Consider the following 17558-nt stretch of genomic DNA (forward strand, 5'->3'; position numbering starts at 1 on the left):
TACTAGGCACACCACAAAAGGAACTCCACACAAGGTTATTATAAAATAACTGTTGTATTGTCAAAACATATCAGATAGAATCACACATGTACATTGTGCCAACTGGCACAGGCAATATTTACAAGGGATTATTCACAAGACAGGGCCACATGGGCCACTGTCCGAATCAGCACTTAGTAGAAATGAAATACTGTCAGAAATTAGAATAAAAGAATATAAAATCACTGTAGCACAAAGTAACAGTTATAAATCACATCCAGTAACTACTGGGAACAGGTACCAGGACCTCGCTAGGACCACCTGTACTAAAAGAATTACCACCTAAGAATAAAATACATTTAGGGGTATAAACAAGAACACATTACCCATGATGCATGAAACACATTCAGAGGAGTAATAAAGGACAAAAACATGATGCCTAAAACATTCAGAGGTGTAAGGAAAACCACCTAAGTACCACACAGCGTTTAGGGGTCTAGGAAAGAACACATTACCCATGATGCATAGATATACATTCAGAGGAGTAGTAAAGAGAAACACATGATGCATAAACCTACACATTTAGCGGTGTTAAGCGCAAGAAGACACATGATGCCTAAAAATACATTCAGAGGTGCAAGACAAAACATTCAGAGGTGCAGCGCAGGGAAAGAAAGACACATGATGCCTAAAAATACATTCAGAGGTGTAAGACAAGGGAAACACATGATGCATAAACCTACACATTCAGCGGTGTTCAGAAAAAAGCACATGATGCAATAAAAATACATTCAGAGGTGCAGCGCAAGAAGACACATGATGCCTAAAACATTCAGAGGTGCAGCGCAGGGAAAAGGAAGACACATGATGCCTAAAAACATTCAGAAGTGCCCCAACATAACTCAATAGCGCAAAAACACACAGTAGGCAATTACTATTAAAAACATAGAAATCACATTGCGCAGAAATCACATACCAGCCCCCATCTAATAAAGGGACTAAGAGCCCTGTGTCCAGAATGTCAGGGCGCGCTGCCATGCAGCGCCAGTCATGGGTGCGCCACTGGCGCAAAACCTAAACGGTGCAGGTGCCCACTACTTGCTGGGCACCTGGAAACAATCACAAGGGCCTAAACGTTGCAGCTGGCACTAAGTGCTGCGCAGCTGTAGCAGGCCTGGCACCACTGTGCCACCTCTTTCAATCTCAAGGACTCACTCTCCATCTTGCGCCTACACGGTGCAGCTGCCAACTAATTGCTGGGCAGCTGGGAGGCAGAACTGCGGCAGGGCTCTCACTAGCCTGGAATGCAGAACTGCGGCAGGGCTCTCACTAGCCCTCAGATGCAGAGCTGCGCTCAATCGTTGGAGCCACACAGGCTCTGACCTCATACTGCGGCCAAATGCTGGAGCCACACAGGCTCTGAACAAATATGCCCCCTGAGCCTTGCTGGGCTCCAAATACAACAACGATGGCCCCACGAGCCTCTCTGGGCTTGCAAAACAGACATGAGCCGTGAGCCTCTCAGGGCTCTTAACAAATGCGGCCACGCGAGCCTCGCTGGGCTCCAACAACTAGGAACTGGACCTCGAGCCTCTCAGGCTCCAAAACAATAGGAGGAGTCCCCCTCGGGGGACTCGGCAGCCACGGAAGCTCCACGGCCTCTAAGCACCCAGGCGCTCGCACTGGAGGGGAGGGCGGGCACCGGCAATGTGCCCCGACGCACCTCCCCTCCTTCTCTGCAACACTCACCGGGTCTGGCAGCCGGCGGCTCTCCTCACTCGGGGTTCCCTCAGCACACGGGAGCCCCGCAACCGCCCATCCTTCCGCTTCCGGTCTCCCTCGCTCGAAGCTGCATTCCCGGTCTCCCTCTCCACACGGGAGACCGGCATCGAAGCAGGAACCACACTTCCTTGGGATGAACCAATGAGGTCGCGGCTCCACGGACGAGCCCCTCCTGCCGTCCCAGCTTCTGCGGGCCAGGCTGCCAATCAGAGCGCAGCTCTCGGGGACAGGCCTCCTGCAACGGCCAATCAGAGCGCGGCTCCTGTCGGCGAGGGACCAATCAGGTCACGGCCTCTTCGTTTTCATCTCCTCGGCTCCTGGTCATTTTCAGGACCCCAGGCCGCGGCGGTGAGCACACGGGGCAATGCCGGGTGGGCACCGGCCTTCAATAAATATGAAAATAAAAGCGCTACTAAGCGCTTGGGCAAGATAAAGAGCTCCAAAGGGCTAAAGGGGCAAGAACACTTGCCCTCAAGCCCAGGATTAAAAATAAAGCGCTATCAGCGCTGAGAATCAACCTACAGCGCCCCCAGCGCTATAAGGACATCCAAGTCCAGTAAAGTCTTCCAGGAGATGCAGCAAAGTCCTTAGCAGTCCTGGCAGAATAAAGATGGAGTAACACAGCTCCCAGCAGGGAAAGTCCATCAGGAGTCCAGGGGCTGGGCAGGGCTCAGGGATTCCCCTGAGCCCCAGCAGCAGCATGCCCCTGGCAGATTCAAGTTAGAAATAAGAACATTTTGGAAGGGGACACAGCCGCTTCTTATACACAGAAAAGTCTTTGAAGTCTTTGTGTAGGCAGTGTGAGAACCAGCTAGAACTGGTTATAGGGAAGTCCTGTCAGTATCAGGGACAGAGGTGACAGTCGCCCAGCGGGGGGTGGAGCCAGCATTGTGGTCAGGCAGGCACAGCCCTTCACTATCAGGTGCCATCTCCTCCCACTTCCCTGGCAGCAGATGCTGCCTTTCATCCATGGGCTGACTCAAACAACCTCCTGGGCTCTCCAGCCCCTGTCACCCTCAAACCAGAGAGTCAATCCACAAGCAGGCCCAGGCACTCCTGGACCAGGCTCACCAGCCAATCACACGCCAGACACAAATTACACAAATATGCCAACTTCTAAAAGTGGCACTTCTTGACTAGACACACTCATGCCGCATATACCATTTTGCAGCATTCAGTCTCACGAGTTCTCTCATACCAAATTCGCCCCTGCACTCCCCACACACCAGGAACTACCATGGGCATACATATTCCCCATTCATTCCTATGGGAGGGCAGGTCACTCACCACACATACACAGAGAGCTCAAGCACTTTACACTGTACCACAGTGAAAAAGTGCGCAGAGGCCTAAAATCACCACCACCAGGTTCCAGAAACAGGCTAAGAAAAAACAAAAAGTCTCGGGTGAACCTGCCTAAAAGGCCGGGTCCAACAAATACTTCCTTTTTTTAGATGTTCATGGGGCAAGATTTGGTATTTACCATGGGCTTTGTGATTCTTCACACTATTTCCGCACCACAATGGTATTTGCAGAAGATAAAAAAAAGGGGGTGGGAAAATTGGCTGGGAACAAAGGAGTACAGATAGTCGTTAAAGAATTCAGCAGGGATGTGAAAGGAAATAAATAAGAAATGATGAGGAGCCTTGTGAGGAAGGGATGACACAAAGACATGGTAGAAATTACGGTGGAGAGGGAGTAAAAATCAGAATAGAGCAGCCGGTAGAACAATTCAGTGGCATGATGTGGCAAATGTGGACATGATGGGAGGAGACGCTGGAACCTGGCGGCAAGGGCAACAGGTACCGTGGTCAACAGGAACTAGGTGACAGGCACAACTTTTACAACTTCTGGAAGAAGGAGTGCATTAGGCCAACATGGTATTCTTAAAAGCTACGATTTTTAAAGTGGATCTGTTATTGCTTCCTCACTGACATGCGTAGAACGGATCACTGACAAAATATCGACCTCCAAAATATCGACCTACAGGAATATCGAGTCAAAAATATCGAGGGCAAGAATATCGACATCCTATCTACAACATGGTAAGTACAAAAATATCGAAAAAATAATATAGATGTTAAAAATATCGATGTTAAAAATATCGGGTTTTTAAAAAATATATAAATGTAAAATAAAGTAAATAACACTAATAAATAAAATGTACATAGTTAAAAGTATCTAATAATGTTTAAAATTAATAAATAATGCATATTTAATAATAATACATTAATTAAATAAATACAGTAAATATATAATATATATGCACTGAACAATAAATAGTGATAATTATTTTATTAATTTATAATTTAATAAAATATATTCTAATTTACTAATATATTTACAAACATAAAACAATAACATAAATAAAATGTAAAAAATATAAATAATTAAATATTCTTTTAATATTTATAACATTAATTATTTAAAACGTTGGATAGCGTAAGGGTAATAATTACTATTCCCACTCCTGACAGTGCAACAGTAGGGAAAGCGTTGGATAGCGTAGGAGTAAAAATTAGTATTCCCACTCCAGAGAGTGCAACAGTAGGGAAAGCGTTGGATAGCGTAGGGGTAAAAATGACTATTCCCACTCCAGAGAGTGCAACAGTAGGGAAAGCGTTGGATAGCGTAGGGGTAAAAATTACTATTCCCACTCCAGAGAGCGCAACAGTAGGGAAAGCGTTGGATAGCGTAGGGGTAAAAATTACTATTCCCACTCCAGAGAGTGCAGCAGTAGGGAAAGCGTTGGATAGAGTAGGAGTAAAAATTACTATTCCCACTCCAGAGAGTGCTACAGTAGGGAAAGCATTGGATAGCGTAGGAGTAAAAATTACTATTCCCACTCCAGAGAGTGCAACAGTAGGGAAAGTGTTGGATAGCGTAGGGGTAACAATTACTATTCCATCTCCAGAGAGTGCAACAGTAGGGAAAGTGTTGGATAGCGTAGGGGTAAAAATTACTATTCCCACTCCAGGGAGTGCAACAGTAGGGAAAGCGTTGGATAGCATAGGAGTAAAAATTACTATTCCCACTCCAGAGAGTGCAACAATAGGGAAAGCGTTGGATAGCGTAGGAGTAAAAATTACTATTCCCACTCCAGGGAGTGCAACAGTCGGGAAAGTGTTGGATAGCGTAGGGGTAACAATTTACTATTCCCACTCCAGAGAGTGCAACAGTAGGGAAAGCGTTGGATAGCGTAGGGGTAAAAATTACTATTCCCACTCCAGAGAGTGCAACAGTAGGGAAAGTGTTGGATAGCGTAGAGGTAAAAATTACTATTCCAACTCCAGAGAGTGCAATAGTAGGGAAAGCGTTGGATAGCGTAGGGGTACAAATTACTATTCCCACTCCAGAGAGTGCAACAGTAGGGAAAGCGTTGGATAGCGTAGGGGTAAAAATTACTATTCCCACTCCAGAGAGCGCAACAGTAGGGAAAGCGTTGGATAGCGTAGGGGTAAAAATTACTATTCCCACTCCAGAGAGTGCAGCAGTAGGGAAAGCGTTGGATAGAGTAGGAGTAAAAATTACTATTCCCACTCCAGAGAGTGCTACAGTAGGGAAAGCATTGGATAGCGTAGGAGTAAAAATTACTATTCCCACTCCAGAGAGTGCAACAGTAGGGAAAGTGTTGGATAGCGTAGGGGTAACAATTACTATTCCATCTCCAGAGAGTGCAACAGTAGGGAAAGTGTTGGATAGCGTAGGGGTAAAAATTACTATTCCCACTCCAGGGAGTGCAACAGTAGGGAAAGCGTTGGATAGCATAGGAGTAAAAATTACTATTCCCACTCCAGAGAGTGCAACAATAGGGAAAGCGTTGGATAGCGTAGGAGTAAAAATTACTATTCCCACTCCAGGGAGTGCAACAGTCGGGAAAGTGTTGGATAGCGTAGGGGTAACAATTTACTATTCCCACTCCAGAGAGTGCAACAGTAGGGAAAGCGTTGGATAGCGTAGGGGTAAAAATTACTATTCCCACTCCAGAGAGTGCAACAGTAGGGAAAGTGTTGGATAGCGTAGAGGTAACAATTTACTATTCCCACTCCAGAGAGTGCAACAGTAGGGAAAGCGTTGGATAGCGTAGGGGTAAAAATTACTATTCCCACTCCAGAGAGTGCAACAGTAGGGAAAGTGTTGGATAGCGTAGGGGTACAAATTACTATTCCCACTCCAGAGAGTGCAACAGTAGGGAAAGCGTTGGATAGTGTAGGAGTAAAAATTACTTTTCCCACTCCAGAGAGTGCAACAGTAGGGAAAGCGTTGGATAGCGTAGGAGTAAAAATTACTATTCCCACTCCAGATAATGCAACAGTAGGGAAAGTGTTGAATAGCGTAGGGGTAACAATTTACTATTCCCACTCCAGAAAGTGCAACAGTAGGGAAAGCGTTGGATAGCGTAGGGGTAAAAATGACTATTCCCACTCCAGAGAGTGCAACAGTAGGGAAAGTGTTGGAGAAGCGTAGGGGTTAAAATAACATACTTATAAATTAAAGCTTTTTTAAGTAATTAAAATTTAAACTATTACATAAATATAAACCATACACAATACCTATACATAATTATTAAAGACATGATTATCAAAATATATTTAGCCCAAATTAAATATTAAAAAATACCAATGTATATTATTTAATGACCAATTCATAATTAATGATCAATTATATAATTAACAAAACAATTAATTTAAATACATTATTACTTAATTACATTTAAATTACTTCCCACCATATTCCCCTATTAACCCACTACCCGCAACAGAACACATGTATCTATTTATGAATTAATTAAAATTATTTACCAATTAATTTAAATTATTAACCAATTAATTTAAATTAATTAGCAATTATTTCAAATTAGTTTATAATTCCAACTAATTAATAAATAATTAAACATAATTAAATTACTTCCCACCCTATTCCCCTATAAACCCACAACCCGCTACAAAACATATTTATCAATTAATCAATTAATTAAAATTAATTAGCAAATATTTCAAATTATTTTATAATTACAACTAATGAATAAATAATTAAACATGATTAAATTACTTCCCACCCCATTCCCCTATAAACCCACAACCCGCTACAAAACATATTTATCAATTAATTAATTAATTAAAATTAATTTCCAATTAATTAAAATAATTAGCAATTAAGAAAAATTAATTTATAACTCCTACTAATTAATAATTATTTAAACATAATTAAATTACTTCCCACCCTATTCCCCTATAAACTCACAACCTGCTACAGAACATATTTATCTATTAATTAAAATTATTTTCCAATTAATTAAAATTAATTATCAATTAATTAAAATTATTTTATAACTCCTACTAAATAATAATTAATTAAACATAATTAAATTACTTCCCACCCTATTTCCCTATAAACCCACTACCCGCTCCGGTACTAAAACATATAATTTGCTTAAAAATAAATGTATTAATATATAAAATTAATACACATATAATATTATTTTTTTAAATACTTAACTAACACATATAACACATACATAATAAAAAACAAAAAAATCATACAAATATCGATATTAGTATCATCAAAATTAGTAACATCGATATATATGCTATCGATATTACTAACTTCGATATTACTTACATCGATATAAATAATTTCGATATTACTTACCTTAGGGTCGATAATCTGTCCAACGATATTCTTGACATCGATATTCTATACCTTCGAAATTTCTAACACTATATTTTGATAGGTCGATATTTACAACTCGATATTTTGACTGTGTACCGCATAGAACACAAGGTATGGTGAAATCATGAGTTATTGAGACTCAACATCTTACAATACTTTCTGAAAGCTAAATTTATAAATTAGCCTTTTTTAAACATTACAAGGAGACTCAAACAAGCAGATCATGAACAAATATTTCATCGAATCGATATCGTGCAGACAACATACATTTTCACCTACCTTATATTTGCATGCGAAAGTATTGCTAGCTGAGAGGTTTATCATTATTTGTTAAAATGCACCCTCAATATGGCTGCTACAATAACTTGAAATGCATAAAAATAATGATTCTTTCCTCTACATTGTGCAATATGAATGGTGTGAAATTATCTGGAATAAAATAACTGAGTTTGAGGAAAGGGGTAACAGAAAATCTGCCTAAAATCAGCACATTGTCCACTTCATCTCTGGTGATGCACCTATCCTCTTTACTGTACTGCATGTCACACACAGGCCAGTGGCAGACTGCCTCTGCCAAGGTTCAGGGCAAATGTTGCCAGACATGGTGGAGAATTAGAGTGGATAGTCCACCCCTATGCCTGCGGCTGTTAAAATTTGAAAGAGGTGAACCGTCCGATTGGTTAACCAGTTTTGGTGAGTGAGCGAGCTGGAGGTGTATGAGAGGGGGTTTGGGTGTAAATGTAAATGTATTGCGACTTATATAGCTCACGTATCACCCAAAGGCATCAAGGAGCTTGCCTTGGGAACCCGTCCTGGCTTTTTCCCTGTGAGATAACCCCTACTGTGCATCCCCAAGGTGAAAGCCAGGCATCCCGCAGCGGGTGGGCCGCCGTAGTGGAGATTAAGCAAGCTATTGCCCAGAGTTGCAGCGTGGGACCCCATGATTAGAATAGGCACCGAGGCGAGAATTATCGAGTCCGTGGACATTTTTGGGCTCAGGACCCTGCCGCGTCAGGAATTGAACCCTGGTCCCGGGCCAGACCTCTGCATCAGGGACTGCTGCTCTAATCAGTGAGCCACACTCCTCCACTGACCCACACTCCTCCACAATGTATGTAAAATGATGCAAATGTAATCCATGGATCATAAGAATCTGGTCTGCATTTAGGGTATACATGAACCCTGATTTGCCTCTTAGTTCACCAATAGCATTGTAATCAGGAAGGGGTCAGGAACGTTTATCAGTTCATGTTTAAAAAGTCTCACTTCTACTTACGGAGTCCCAACATGTTGCCATTTTGGCACTTTGGATGCGTATAGAGATGAAACTGGACAGCGTAATTACTAAACTACAGACAGCAGCATCGCTGTGCGCTTTGCACATTTTCCAGGGTTTCAGGGATAGTCTTCCATTGGGTACCCAAATGGTTTTCAAAACATGTATAACTGAGATACCAGTAAGTTCTGTAGGTGTAAGATCGAAATAGTCACCTATGGCAATTAATTAGACACAATGTGAAAACCGGTTTGTGGCACTTAAAAGACCATCACTTTGAAGCGCAAACAATTTGGCACATTAAAAGCATAGAATGTAAAATCTTATTTTGGTCGATTTTTGCCATTCATTTTTTGATAGGAGTAATGGGTGCTTTGGAAACAAGGTGTTCACACAAGGCTGAGGTGCGGCCTTTTGCACACAGAACTGAAAGCAGAGTTATTCTTAGTTTCATAAGAAACAAATGGGGCCTGATAATGAGTCTGGCTGTCCATGGACTGCCAGACTCACAGTGGCGTGGCGGTCCAGCCGCTGCCCCACCAGCAGTCTGATCGCCTAATACAACTAGGGCAGTTGGACTGCCATTGCACTTTCACAACCGCCATGGATCAGAGGTTGGCTGGCTGTGGTGCGGTGTTCTTGAGGCCGCAATATGCTTGGTGTAACTGCAGCGGTCCCGCTAAGTATATTACGAGTTTCCTTTCTACCACGGTTTTCAAGGTGGTTCATGCTCCATGAAAATTGTGGCAGAGAAGAAACAAAGCCTCAGGGCCATGGGGTGCATGCAAGGGGGCACATGTCATGCTCCCCTGTATGCCTGCACCCCAGTGCCTTCACAGCATGGACGGCACCAGTCCAGGCCATGCAGGTACTGCCATTGACATTCCTTTGATTTGCCTATTCCATATGCACCTCCATTTGACCTACAAAGAACAGTCCGCCAGTGACAAAAAAAAGGCGTAATCTGGTCGGTGGTGTGAACGCAGGTTTGGCAGTATGGGAGCGGGGCAGCGGCATGTCGGTCTCGCTCTGGCACTGCAAATTCGAAATCAGACCCAAAATGTTGTCATGGGAACCATTTTTAAGTTAAATTTACTTAAGCTGCCTAACTGCAAAATGGAAGTTGTTCAGACCTATGCTAATACTAAACCTTTTGGAGTCCAATTAGGCCTATCCCTGTAATTATTACTGATTTTGTTCAAGTGTTTAAGGGACTGGGTGGCTCAGCTTTTATTAAAATTATTACCCGACTCGATGGGACCACTTCATTGTCTTTGGGAGGAGGAAAAGTTACTTAAATAGCCACAAGACATACAGTCAGGTGTCAGCGCAGTTTATTTACAACCCTAAAACATCTTTGGAAATTGAAACTTGTTATCTGCATTTTACTCATGGATCTTGACAGCAGACATGATAAAGTGTTGAGCACCTGCACCCGTGATCTGCAGATTACAACGAGTTTAGTGCAGTGTGCACCCAACCCGCTGTGCTATCTTATCGGTTCTTTAATTGTGTTTTCTAGAAATGGAACTCTCAGCAAATGCAACAAAAATAACCAAAACATCCAAACTTGCAGCCATACATGGCTGCCTATTAAATCCCTGGGACGCATCAAAGTCAAATTACTCTGCTTTGCAAGCCATTATGAGCACTGTAAAAAATCAAAAGCAGGAACCCGCGAGGAGACGTAATTTACAATTTAATATATTTATATGTTGCCTGCTTTGCAGAAATCCTTACAATAAAAAGAGAAAAAAGAAACTGGGATGAACCCCATGCTCTGTCAATGATTCCAGATTCGCCCTCCCAGTGCATGAAATATTCAGCCCCTCATGAAAGAATCCTTTCCAGTCCTAAAAGCACGTGCTGTGGCATAAAAGTATCTGTGTGGTGAAGCTGAGTTGAGGAACAATACGGTGGGGAACAGTCCCTGTGCCCAAATAGTCTCGTCTGGAGGCCAGTGGAAAGGAGCTCGTCCCCATGACCCGAGTAAAGGTGAACTCTCATTTCTGGAGGCTTTAAAAATAGTATGGAAGAGGGAAACCATGTCCCTGTATAACAAAATGGCCCCGGCAACTGGGATGAGGTCGGCTTGCAGCATGAATTGCAGTGGGGATTTGGGTGCACCCCCTAAGTGCAATGTACAAGAGACAAGATGACCAGGAATTTAAAACTTGGAATTAGAACGTATGATTACGATTATGGGGCAGCACAGGTGAGAATAAAAATTAAACATTACCTACCTGCTGGCAGCCGCCCCCTCAGTGCTCTTCTGCTTCTGTCGAGGCAGTCCAATGGGGTCCACAGACTCCCAGACTTAGCTACGCCAATCCAGAAGCTGCTCTTATGCTGGTAATAGTATTATCCAGGATGAGAGAACTGCCAGGATTGGTCTGAGGATGCTTGTTTTGTCCTCACACCTGGCTGTGCAGCACAGTTAGGGTTGGAGAGATCTATGTGCGCATGTCATTTTAGCCGTCTTTAGACAGCCAGCCAAACCGGCATGTATACTTTTGCTGCAGCTGCTGTCTGTCAGGATGGCCACCCCCCCTAACAGGCTCAGACGCTCAGTAGGCCCAGCTGGCAGCCTCCAAGATGAAAAATAAAATGATAATAACATTGTTTCATGATTTTAGTTTTCATGCTGGAATTTGCTGGCTCTCAGCAGTGGGGCAATGCTCCTCCGCCCTAATGGAGGAGTTGTTGCTTGTACATTTGTGAAAGGCTGCCATGGAAATGGTGACAGGCATTGATGGAAAGAGAAATATGGTGTCCCAATCATGCAGGAAGCCCTCCCCCCAGGGTACATTTGGCAGACGAAATGTAGCACTGACTGTGAATCCTTAAATGGGGACACATTTTCAGGATATTTAGCTAATATTGCATGCCACTAGTTGATTTCCCACCCAATGATTCCCAGCAAAAGTGGAATTTCTCAAGTAGGATATAGACACGTGTGGAAAAACTCTGCTTCTATAGTGTTATGTCATGTTTTATTAAAAAAACTTGTAAAGCGCACGTACACCAAACGGTTTCATGGCACTGGAGTGGAGTGGAGGACTTAATATGGGAAATCTTCCAACTTTGGCAAATAAGTTGAACTCCCCATAACAGCGGGTGTAAAATGAATTTGATGAATTGTAAATAAGGTCTCTTTTGTAAAAGTGGAAATGTTATGTCTTTTAGTCAAGTTCTCACATTCTATGTTATTGCAGGAAAGGCTTGTTAGTCCTGAGCAGCTGCGGTTCACCATTAAAGAGACAGTGTGTGTCAATCAGATGGACAACCAAGGCAAGGACAAATGTGACTTCAAGGACTCAGGAGTAAGTAACAGCTCTTGAAAACTGATGTACAAAACGGTGTTGTGTGGGAGGCATTTTAATTGTTTTGTACATTATTTTGTTTTTTTAAGGGAAATCTTCACCAAAGAGTTTCCTCTTGGGTTTGAGACGGTAAATGTTATGCACATATGCATATAAAATGTCTTACTGCTTAAACAAAATGGTTTTGTTAAATTCCTGTGGCAGATTATTCTAAAGATGTGAGCATAGAAATCATATTAAAAAATGACAAATTTCCCATCAACATCACCAGCAAAGTAACAGTACTACAAAGAGTAGTCCAAACTATGGATTACTCTATCCTTGTAAAGGTTTGAACTTTCCTTTGACATAAGATAATGATTAGCTACCTGAGTTGTACTGACTGACAGACTATAATGTCTGATACAGTTAACCTTGTGAAAGGCAGTCATGTAAGCTGTCGTGGTCATTCATGGAAAGGAAAGTATGACAACCCCTGACTGTTAGGGAAAACTCTCAGCATGGAAGAGAAATTGAATGTGTGGGCACTGACAACATATCCCACTTTGGTGGTGCAATTGCAGTCCTCATATTTTGTCACAGCAATTTCAGCAACCGTAATAGGGTGGACTTTTTCCCAAAAATGTTCCTCTCACAGAGGATACATCTATTTTCATGGAGAGACCTTTTGTCTTCCATGGAGAACACTCATACTATGGCAGATTTTCCAAATCAAATCAAATCAAAGGAACTTATTGCGCGCACATATCACCATAAGGTCGCTTAGCGCTAGCGAGAACTCCTGGGAGACTTCGTGCGGACTGACAGCCAGTTAAGTAGCAGTTATGGGTGTTCAAACAAGCAGATTTTTCATTTTTTGCGGAAAAGCTTATGGTTGATGATGGAATGCGAGTTTGTTCCAGAAGGCAGGTGCGAGAAAGGAGAAAGATCGACCAGCGTTTCTAGTAGGGTGAATTCTGTGAGGGGTAAGAAGAAATTTAGTGCTGGACCTAAGCATCCTGCTAGGTTGATACCAGCTGAGTTTCTTAGCCAAAGAATGTGGTCCAGTTCCATATATACTCCTGTGCACAAGACAGAGGATTTTGAAGCGACATAGCTTCTTGAGAGAGAGCCAGTGAAGGGTCTTCAGATTGGACAATGATGGAGCTCTTGCTGGGAGATTTAATACTAGTATTTCTGGAATGTTTTGCAAGGCTTGAAGCTTAGAGTAGAGATCCTCATTTATGGAGGCTAACAGGGCATTACCATAATCAATGCAGCTCATGATTAGTCCCTGGACCAGAGGGTTCCTGGATTCAATGGGAATCCATTGAAATATTTTGCATAATTTAAGCAAAATACCATAGCAGATGCCGATTATATGACTTATATGGCTTTTTATCGACAACTGATTGTCAATGATCACTACGAGATTTCGTACCACAGTTTTGGGTGATGGATACGAGCCCAGCTTTTGTGGCAACCAGTCACTAGACCAGTGTTCGTCTGCCTTGCCAAAGAAAATGACCTCTGTCTTGTTGCCGTTTAGTTCAAAGTGATTGGAACACATCCAATTGTCAATATGGGTCAAGCAGTTTTTGAAGCGAACTTTGGTTTATCCCCACTGTTACCTAAGTGGAGATAAACATTTCCTGACATTGGGAGGTGGAAACTCAACTGTTTCTTGAACATTGTAAACATTAGCAATGGAGCATTAGAGGCATGCAACACCTGGCTATGGCAGTGAAACTGGAGTTTTGAATTGAAAAATTGAGGCTAAAACTAAACTGTAGAATTCTTGTTTAACCACATATCGAGCCTGTGTATGAAATTGTCTGCACATGCAAAAGGTAGATAGAGTTGAAGAGAAGTACAAAAAGGGAGAAAATGATGTCAGGTGATGCCTATTGAATCATCTTGAGCTTCAATAAGGCATATTTTATTATTAGCACTTGTATGGCGTAACTCCTCATCCACAAGGGGATCTCTCGGCGCCTGGGTAGCAAATTGCAGATTGAAAGTGATCATTAAAACATCCAGGTTTTCAGCTCTTTCTTAAACTGTGCTCGATTTGAACAGGCTCGTATCTCATCTGGCAGTCTGTTCCAGTGGGTGGGGGCTAGATGGGAAAATGCATGACCACCAATTTTAGCTTTACTAATTTTCCATGTGCAGAGCAGTTTCCGATTACTCGATCTCAATTGACGCACAGGGATATAAGGTTTTAGTTTCTTCGTTAGGTAGGCAGGGCCAGTCCCCTGAAGTACTTTAAACACTATACACAGTAGCTTAAAGACTGCTCTCTTCCTGATAGGAAGCCAGTGCAGTTGTCGCAAGAGAGGTAGTGACAGGGTGCATACCGGTTTGTTGAGAACAAGATGCACTGCTGTATTTTGAACTACTTGCAACCTTGATAATAAATCTTCCCTTGATCCTGCTAATAGTGAATTTCCATAATCTAGTCTGCCGACTAGAAGCACCTGTATGAGGACCTTTCTGACCGCAAGGGGAATCCACAGAAATATCTTTCTCAGCATCCGCATTATACCAAAGCAGGTGCCGGAGACCGTCTTCACATGCTTCTCCATTGAGAGTTTGTCATCGATTTATAATGCCCAGTTTGCTCGCCTACTTTTTTGGTCTAGGAGCTTCCCCAAGTTCTGTAGGCTTCCAGTCAGCAGACTACAGTTCCTCCACTTTCCCAAACAACAGGATCTCCGTTTTGTTGGAGTTAAGCTGAAGAAAGCTCTTATTCATGCATGTGGCTATTTTTACCATACAGGTCTTAAACTTTGCTCTGGTCACCGTGGGATCCGTCTCATTAGGGACTATCACCTGGGTGTCATCTGCATACGAGATAGTCTCAAAACCGCATGACCTAATAATGGTCGCCAGAGGAGCCACATAGATTTTGAACAAGGTAGGACTTAAGATGGACCCTTGAGGGACTCCCTTGTCCACTAGCGTTGTCTGCAACACAAATGTGTCCAATTGGACACATTGTGTTCTGTTGGTCAAAAAGCTTTGTAGCCAGTTTAAGGCCATTTCTCTGACACCAATCTCTCGTGGCCTATCCAAAAGGATTCTATGAGAGATGGTGTCAAAGGCCGCCGACAGATCAAGAAGTACTAACATCGAGGGAGTCCCCTTATCCAATGACATCCTTATTGTATCAGTTACTTCAGACAAAGCAGATTTGGTGCTATGACATGCCCGGAAGCCAAACTGGGAAGGATCAAGTAGATTATTTTGCTCCAAATAACCCGCAAGTTGTTTATAGATCAATGCCTCCATGATGCTAGAGCAGCATGGGAGAAGATATATCGGTCTATAGTTTTGCAAGTCTGCTGGGTCAGCTAGTGCTTTCTTCAGCAGAGGTGCACCTTCTTCCATTTAAGAGGAAACGTGGCTGTTGCCAGGGATTATATAATACAGTCTTCTGAGAGTGATGAAGACACGACCCGGGCAAGTTCTAAAATAATAAAAGTCGGGCCAGGACTAACGGAGAACCTGATTTCATGTGAGCAAGTAAGGACACTACTTGCTCTGTGGTAATAGCTGCAAAAGAGTCAAGACTAGGTAGTAAGGTGTCCTCCCTGGGTGGGATTACCCCCTTCGCTCCCTCTACCGCACCAAAGGAGCTGTACATTTTGTCGACCTTCTGTTTAAAATAATTAGCTAGCTCGTCGCAAAGCCTTTGCCTAGACGGGAGAAAAGGATTGTTGGCTCTGGGGTTAGTGAACTCCTTGAGGATCTTAAAGGGCTCTTTAGAGGAGCTCTTCGCTTACGAAATTCGGGGGTCTAAATGTTCCCTTCTCGCTGTGTTGCAGCTATTTAAATAGGCTCTACGTGCTGTTTTATAGGCAAGTTAATCACCCTCCAGCTTTGTTTTCCTCCATTTTCTCTTGCTACCTATATACATGGCTTTTTCTTTCTTGAGGCTTTCCGAGTACCAAGGGGCTGGAGCAGCCCTTTCCTGGGTTTTCACTACTCTAAGCGGAGCAATGGTATCTAAGGGTTAGCTTACCGAAGCCTCCGATCTTTCTAAGGCTGTGTCTCTCTCAGCGCAGTTCCTAAATGAAGGAGTTATATAAGCCAGACTGAATGCTGTTAGTGTGACTTTTCTCCATGCTCTGCAAAGATTTTCTCAGCATTGGGACTGGCTTCCTAATTCTGGCTTTTTAAAAGAGAATCTTAATGCCAGATGGTCAGTCCAGTTTAATGCTAGGGGAGGTTCTACTGTTAAATCATGAATATTCTTAAAAATGGTATCCAGTGTATGTCCTGCTACATGTGTAGGGTTGAGTACTCTAGAAGAAAGGCCTAGCAACTCCATAGCCGACAATAAGCATGCGGACTCTACATTGGAAAAGTCCTCTAAATGATGATTAAAATCCCCTAGAAGTAGAAAATTGTCTGCTTGCAGGGTATAAGGAGCGAGAATTTCCATTAGTGATGTACAGAACAGTTTCTTACTTTTGCCCGGGGATGATAGACTACTGCTCCCATCCACCTAGTACCCTGAAAAGGCTATAGCCGAAATACCATTAGCTCAATACTAGAGGTGGAAACCGTGTCCCCAATATTGATATACTGGGGAGAGCTCATGGCTATGGCTAGATCTCCTCCCCCCTTTTGCCTATCTGTCTAATATTGCTACTGTGTACTCTGCAGGAAAGGCAATCGCCAGGGTAGGTGTGGAATGGTTTTGCAGCCACGTCTTGGTGAAGAGACAGATATCTGATTTCAAGTCACCCAACATGTCCCAGATTTCCGCGGCATGCTTAGGGATAGATGTAGCATTGAGGTAGTAGCCCTGAAAGGGGACGGCTAGTTCTACTTTTTTCTGCTTACTCTCCCTAATCCTCTGCTCTTTTAATTCTCAATGGCTTGAGGGATAATGGTGAAGGGGTTCTATTCTTTGCTGAATATGAGTCGCAAGCCACTCACATTGTGAACATTTACCACAGTGAGAACCACTTTCTACTGATATATTCCCCTCACACCCCATGCCAAGAGTCTTGACCCTTAGTTCCAACAGCAGGTCCTTAGAGTATGTTAGCAGAGGCATTTTTAGATACCTGTATAGACACTGGCAGAGTTTCCTGGCAGCTGGCAGCGTCCAGGCATGGACGGATGCAGATGGGCTTGCCTTAAGCGGTACAAAAGGGGGTGGTGATGGACAGAGCAAGCGCGCCAGCGACGCATCCGCGCATGCGGTGAATTTATGCCCCAAGAGTCAACCCCTAGAGCGCTACCCGTTCAAAATGGCACCCAAAGACATCTCGTCTGGTCCTGGTGAGGCTACCTCTATCCACTCAATTGGTCGTCAGACACGACCGCGGTAGACCAGAGAGTTGCCGTACTGAATTTAATATCCCCCAATGTTGTTGACCCCCGTGCTCCCAGAATATAAAAATCACAGGTAAGAAAAACAGCAGTTAAAACAAGAACATACGATGGCTCTCAGCATTTCAGGGTGCATGCTACATCGCTCTGTGATATATGCCACTGGTGGCAGTCAAATCGAGATATCACCACTGCTG

At 43.1% G+C, this 17558-nt stretch overlaps 1 protein-coding gene across 2 annotated transcripts in view; it reads left to right on the forward strand.

Moving 5' to 3' along the window:
• LOC147685239 (cathelicidin-1-like) overlaps positions 1–17558 on the forward strand; it is a 277392-nt gene that overhangs the window by 18648 nt on the left and 241186 nt on the right. For both annotated transcript variants that reach the window (XM_086941141.1, XM_086941140.1), the window contains exon 2: positions 11926–12033. In XM_086941141.1, the coding sequence (XP_086797267.1) occupies positions 11926–12033 (108 nt within the window). The remainder of the gene's footprint in view (positions 1–11925; positions 12034–17558) is intronic.

The sequence above is a fragment of the Lissotriton vulgaris genome, chromosome 10 (assembly GCF_964263255.1).
Source record: "Lissotriton vulgaris chromosome 10, aLisVul1.2, whole genome shotgun sequence".
Lineage (NCBI taxonomy): Eukaryota > Metazoa > Chordata > Amphibia > Caudata > Salamandridae > Lissotriton > Lissotriton vulgaris.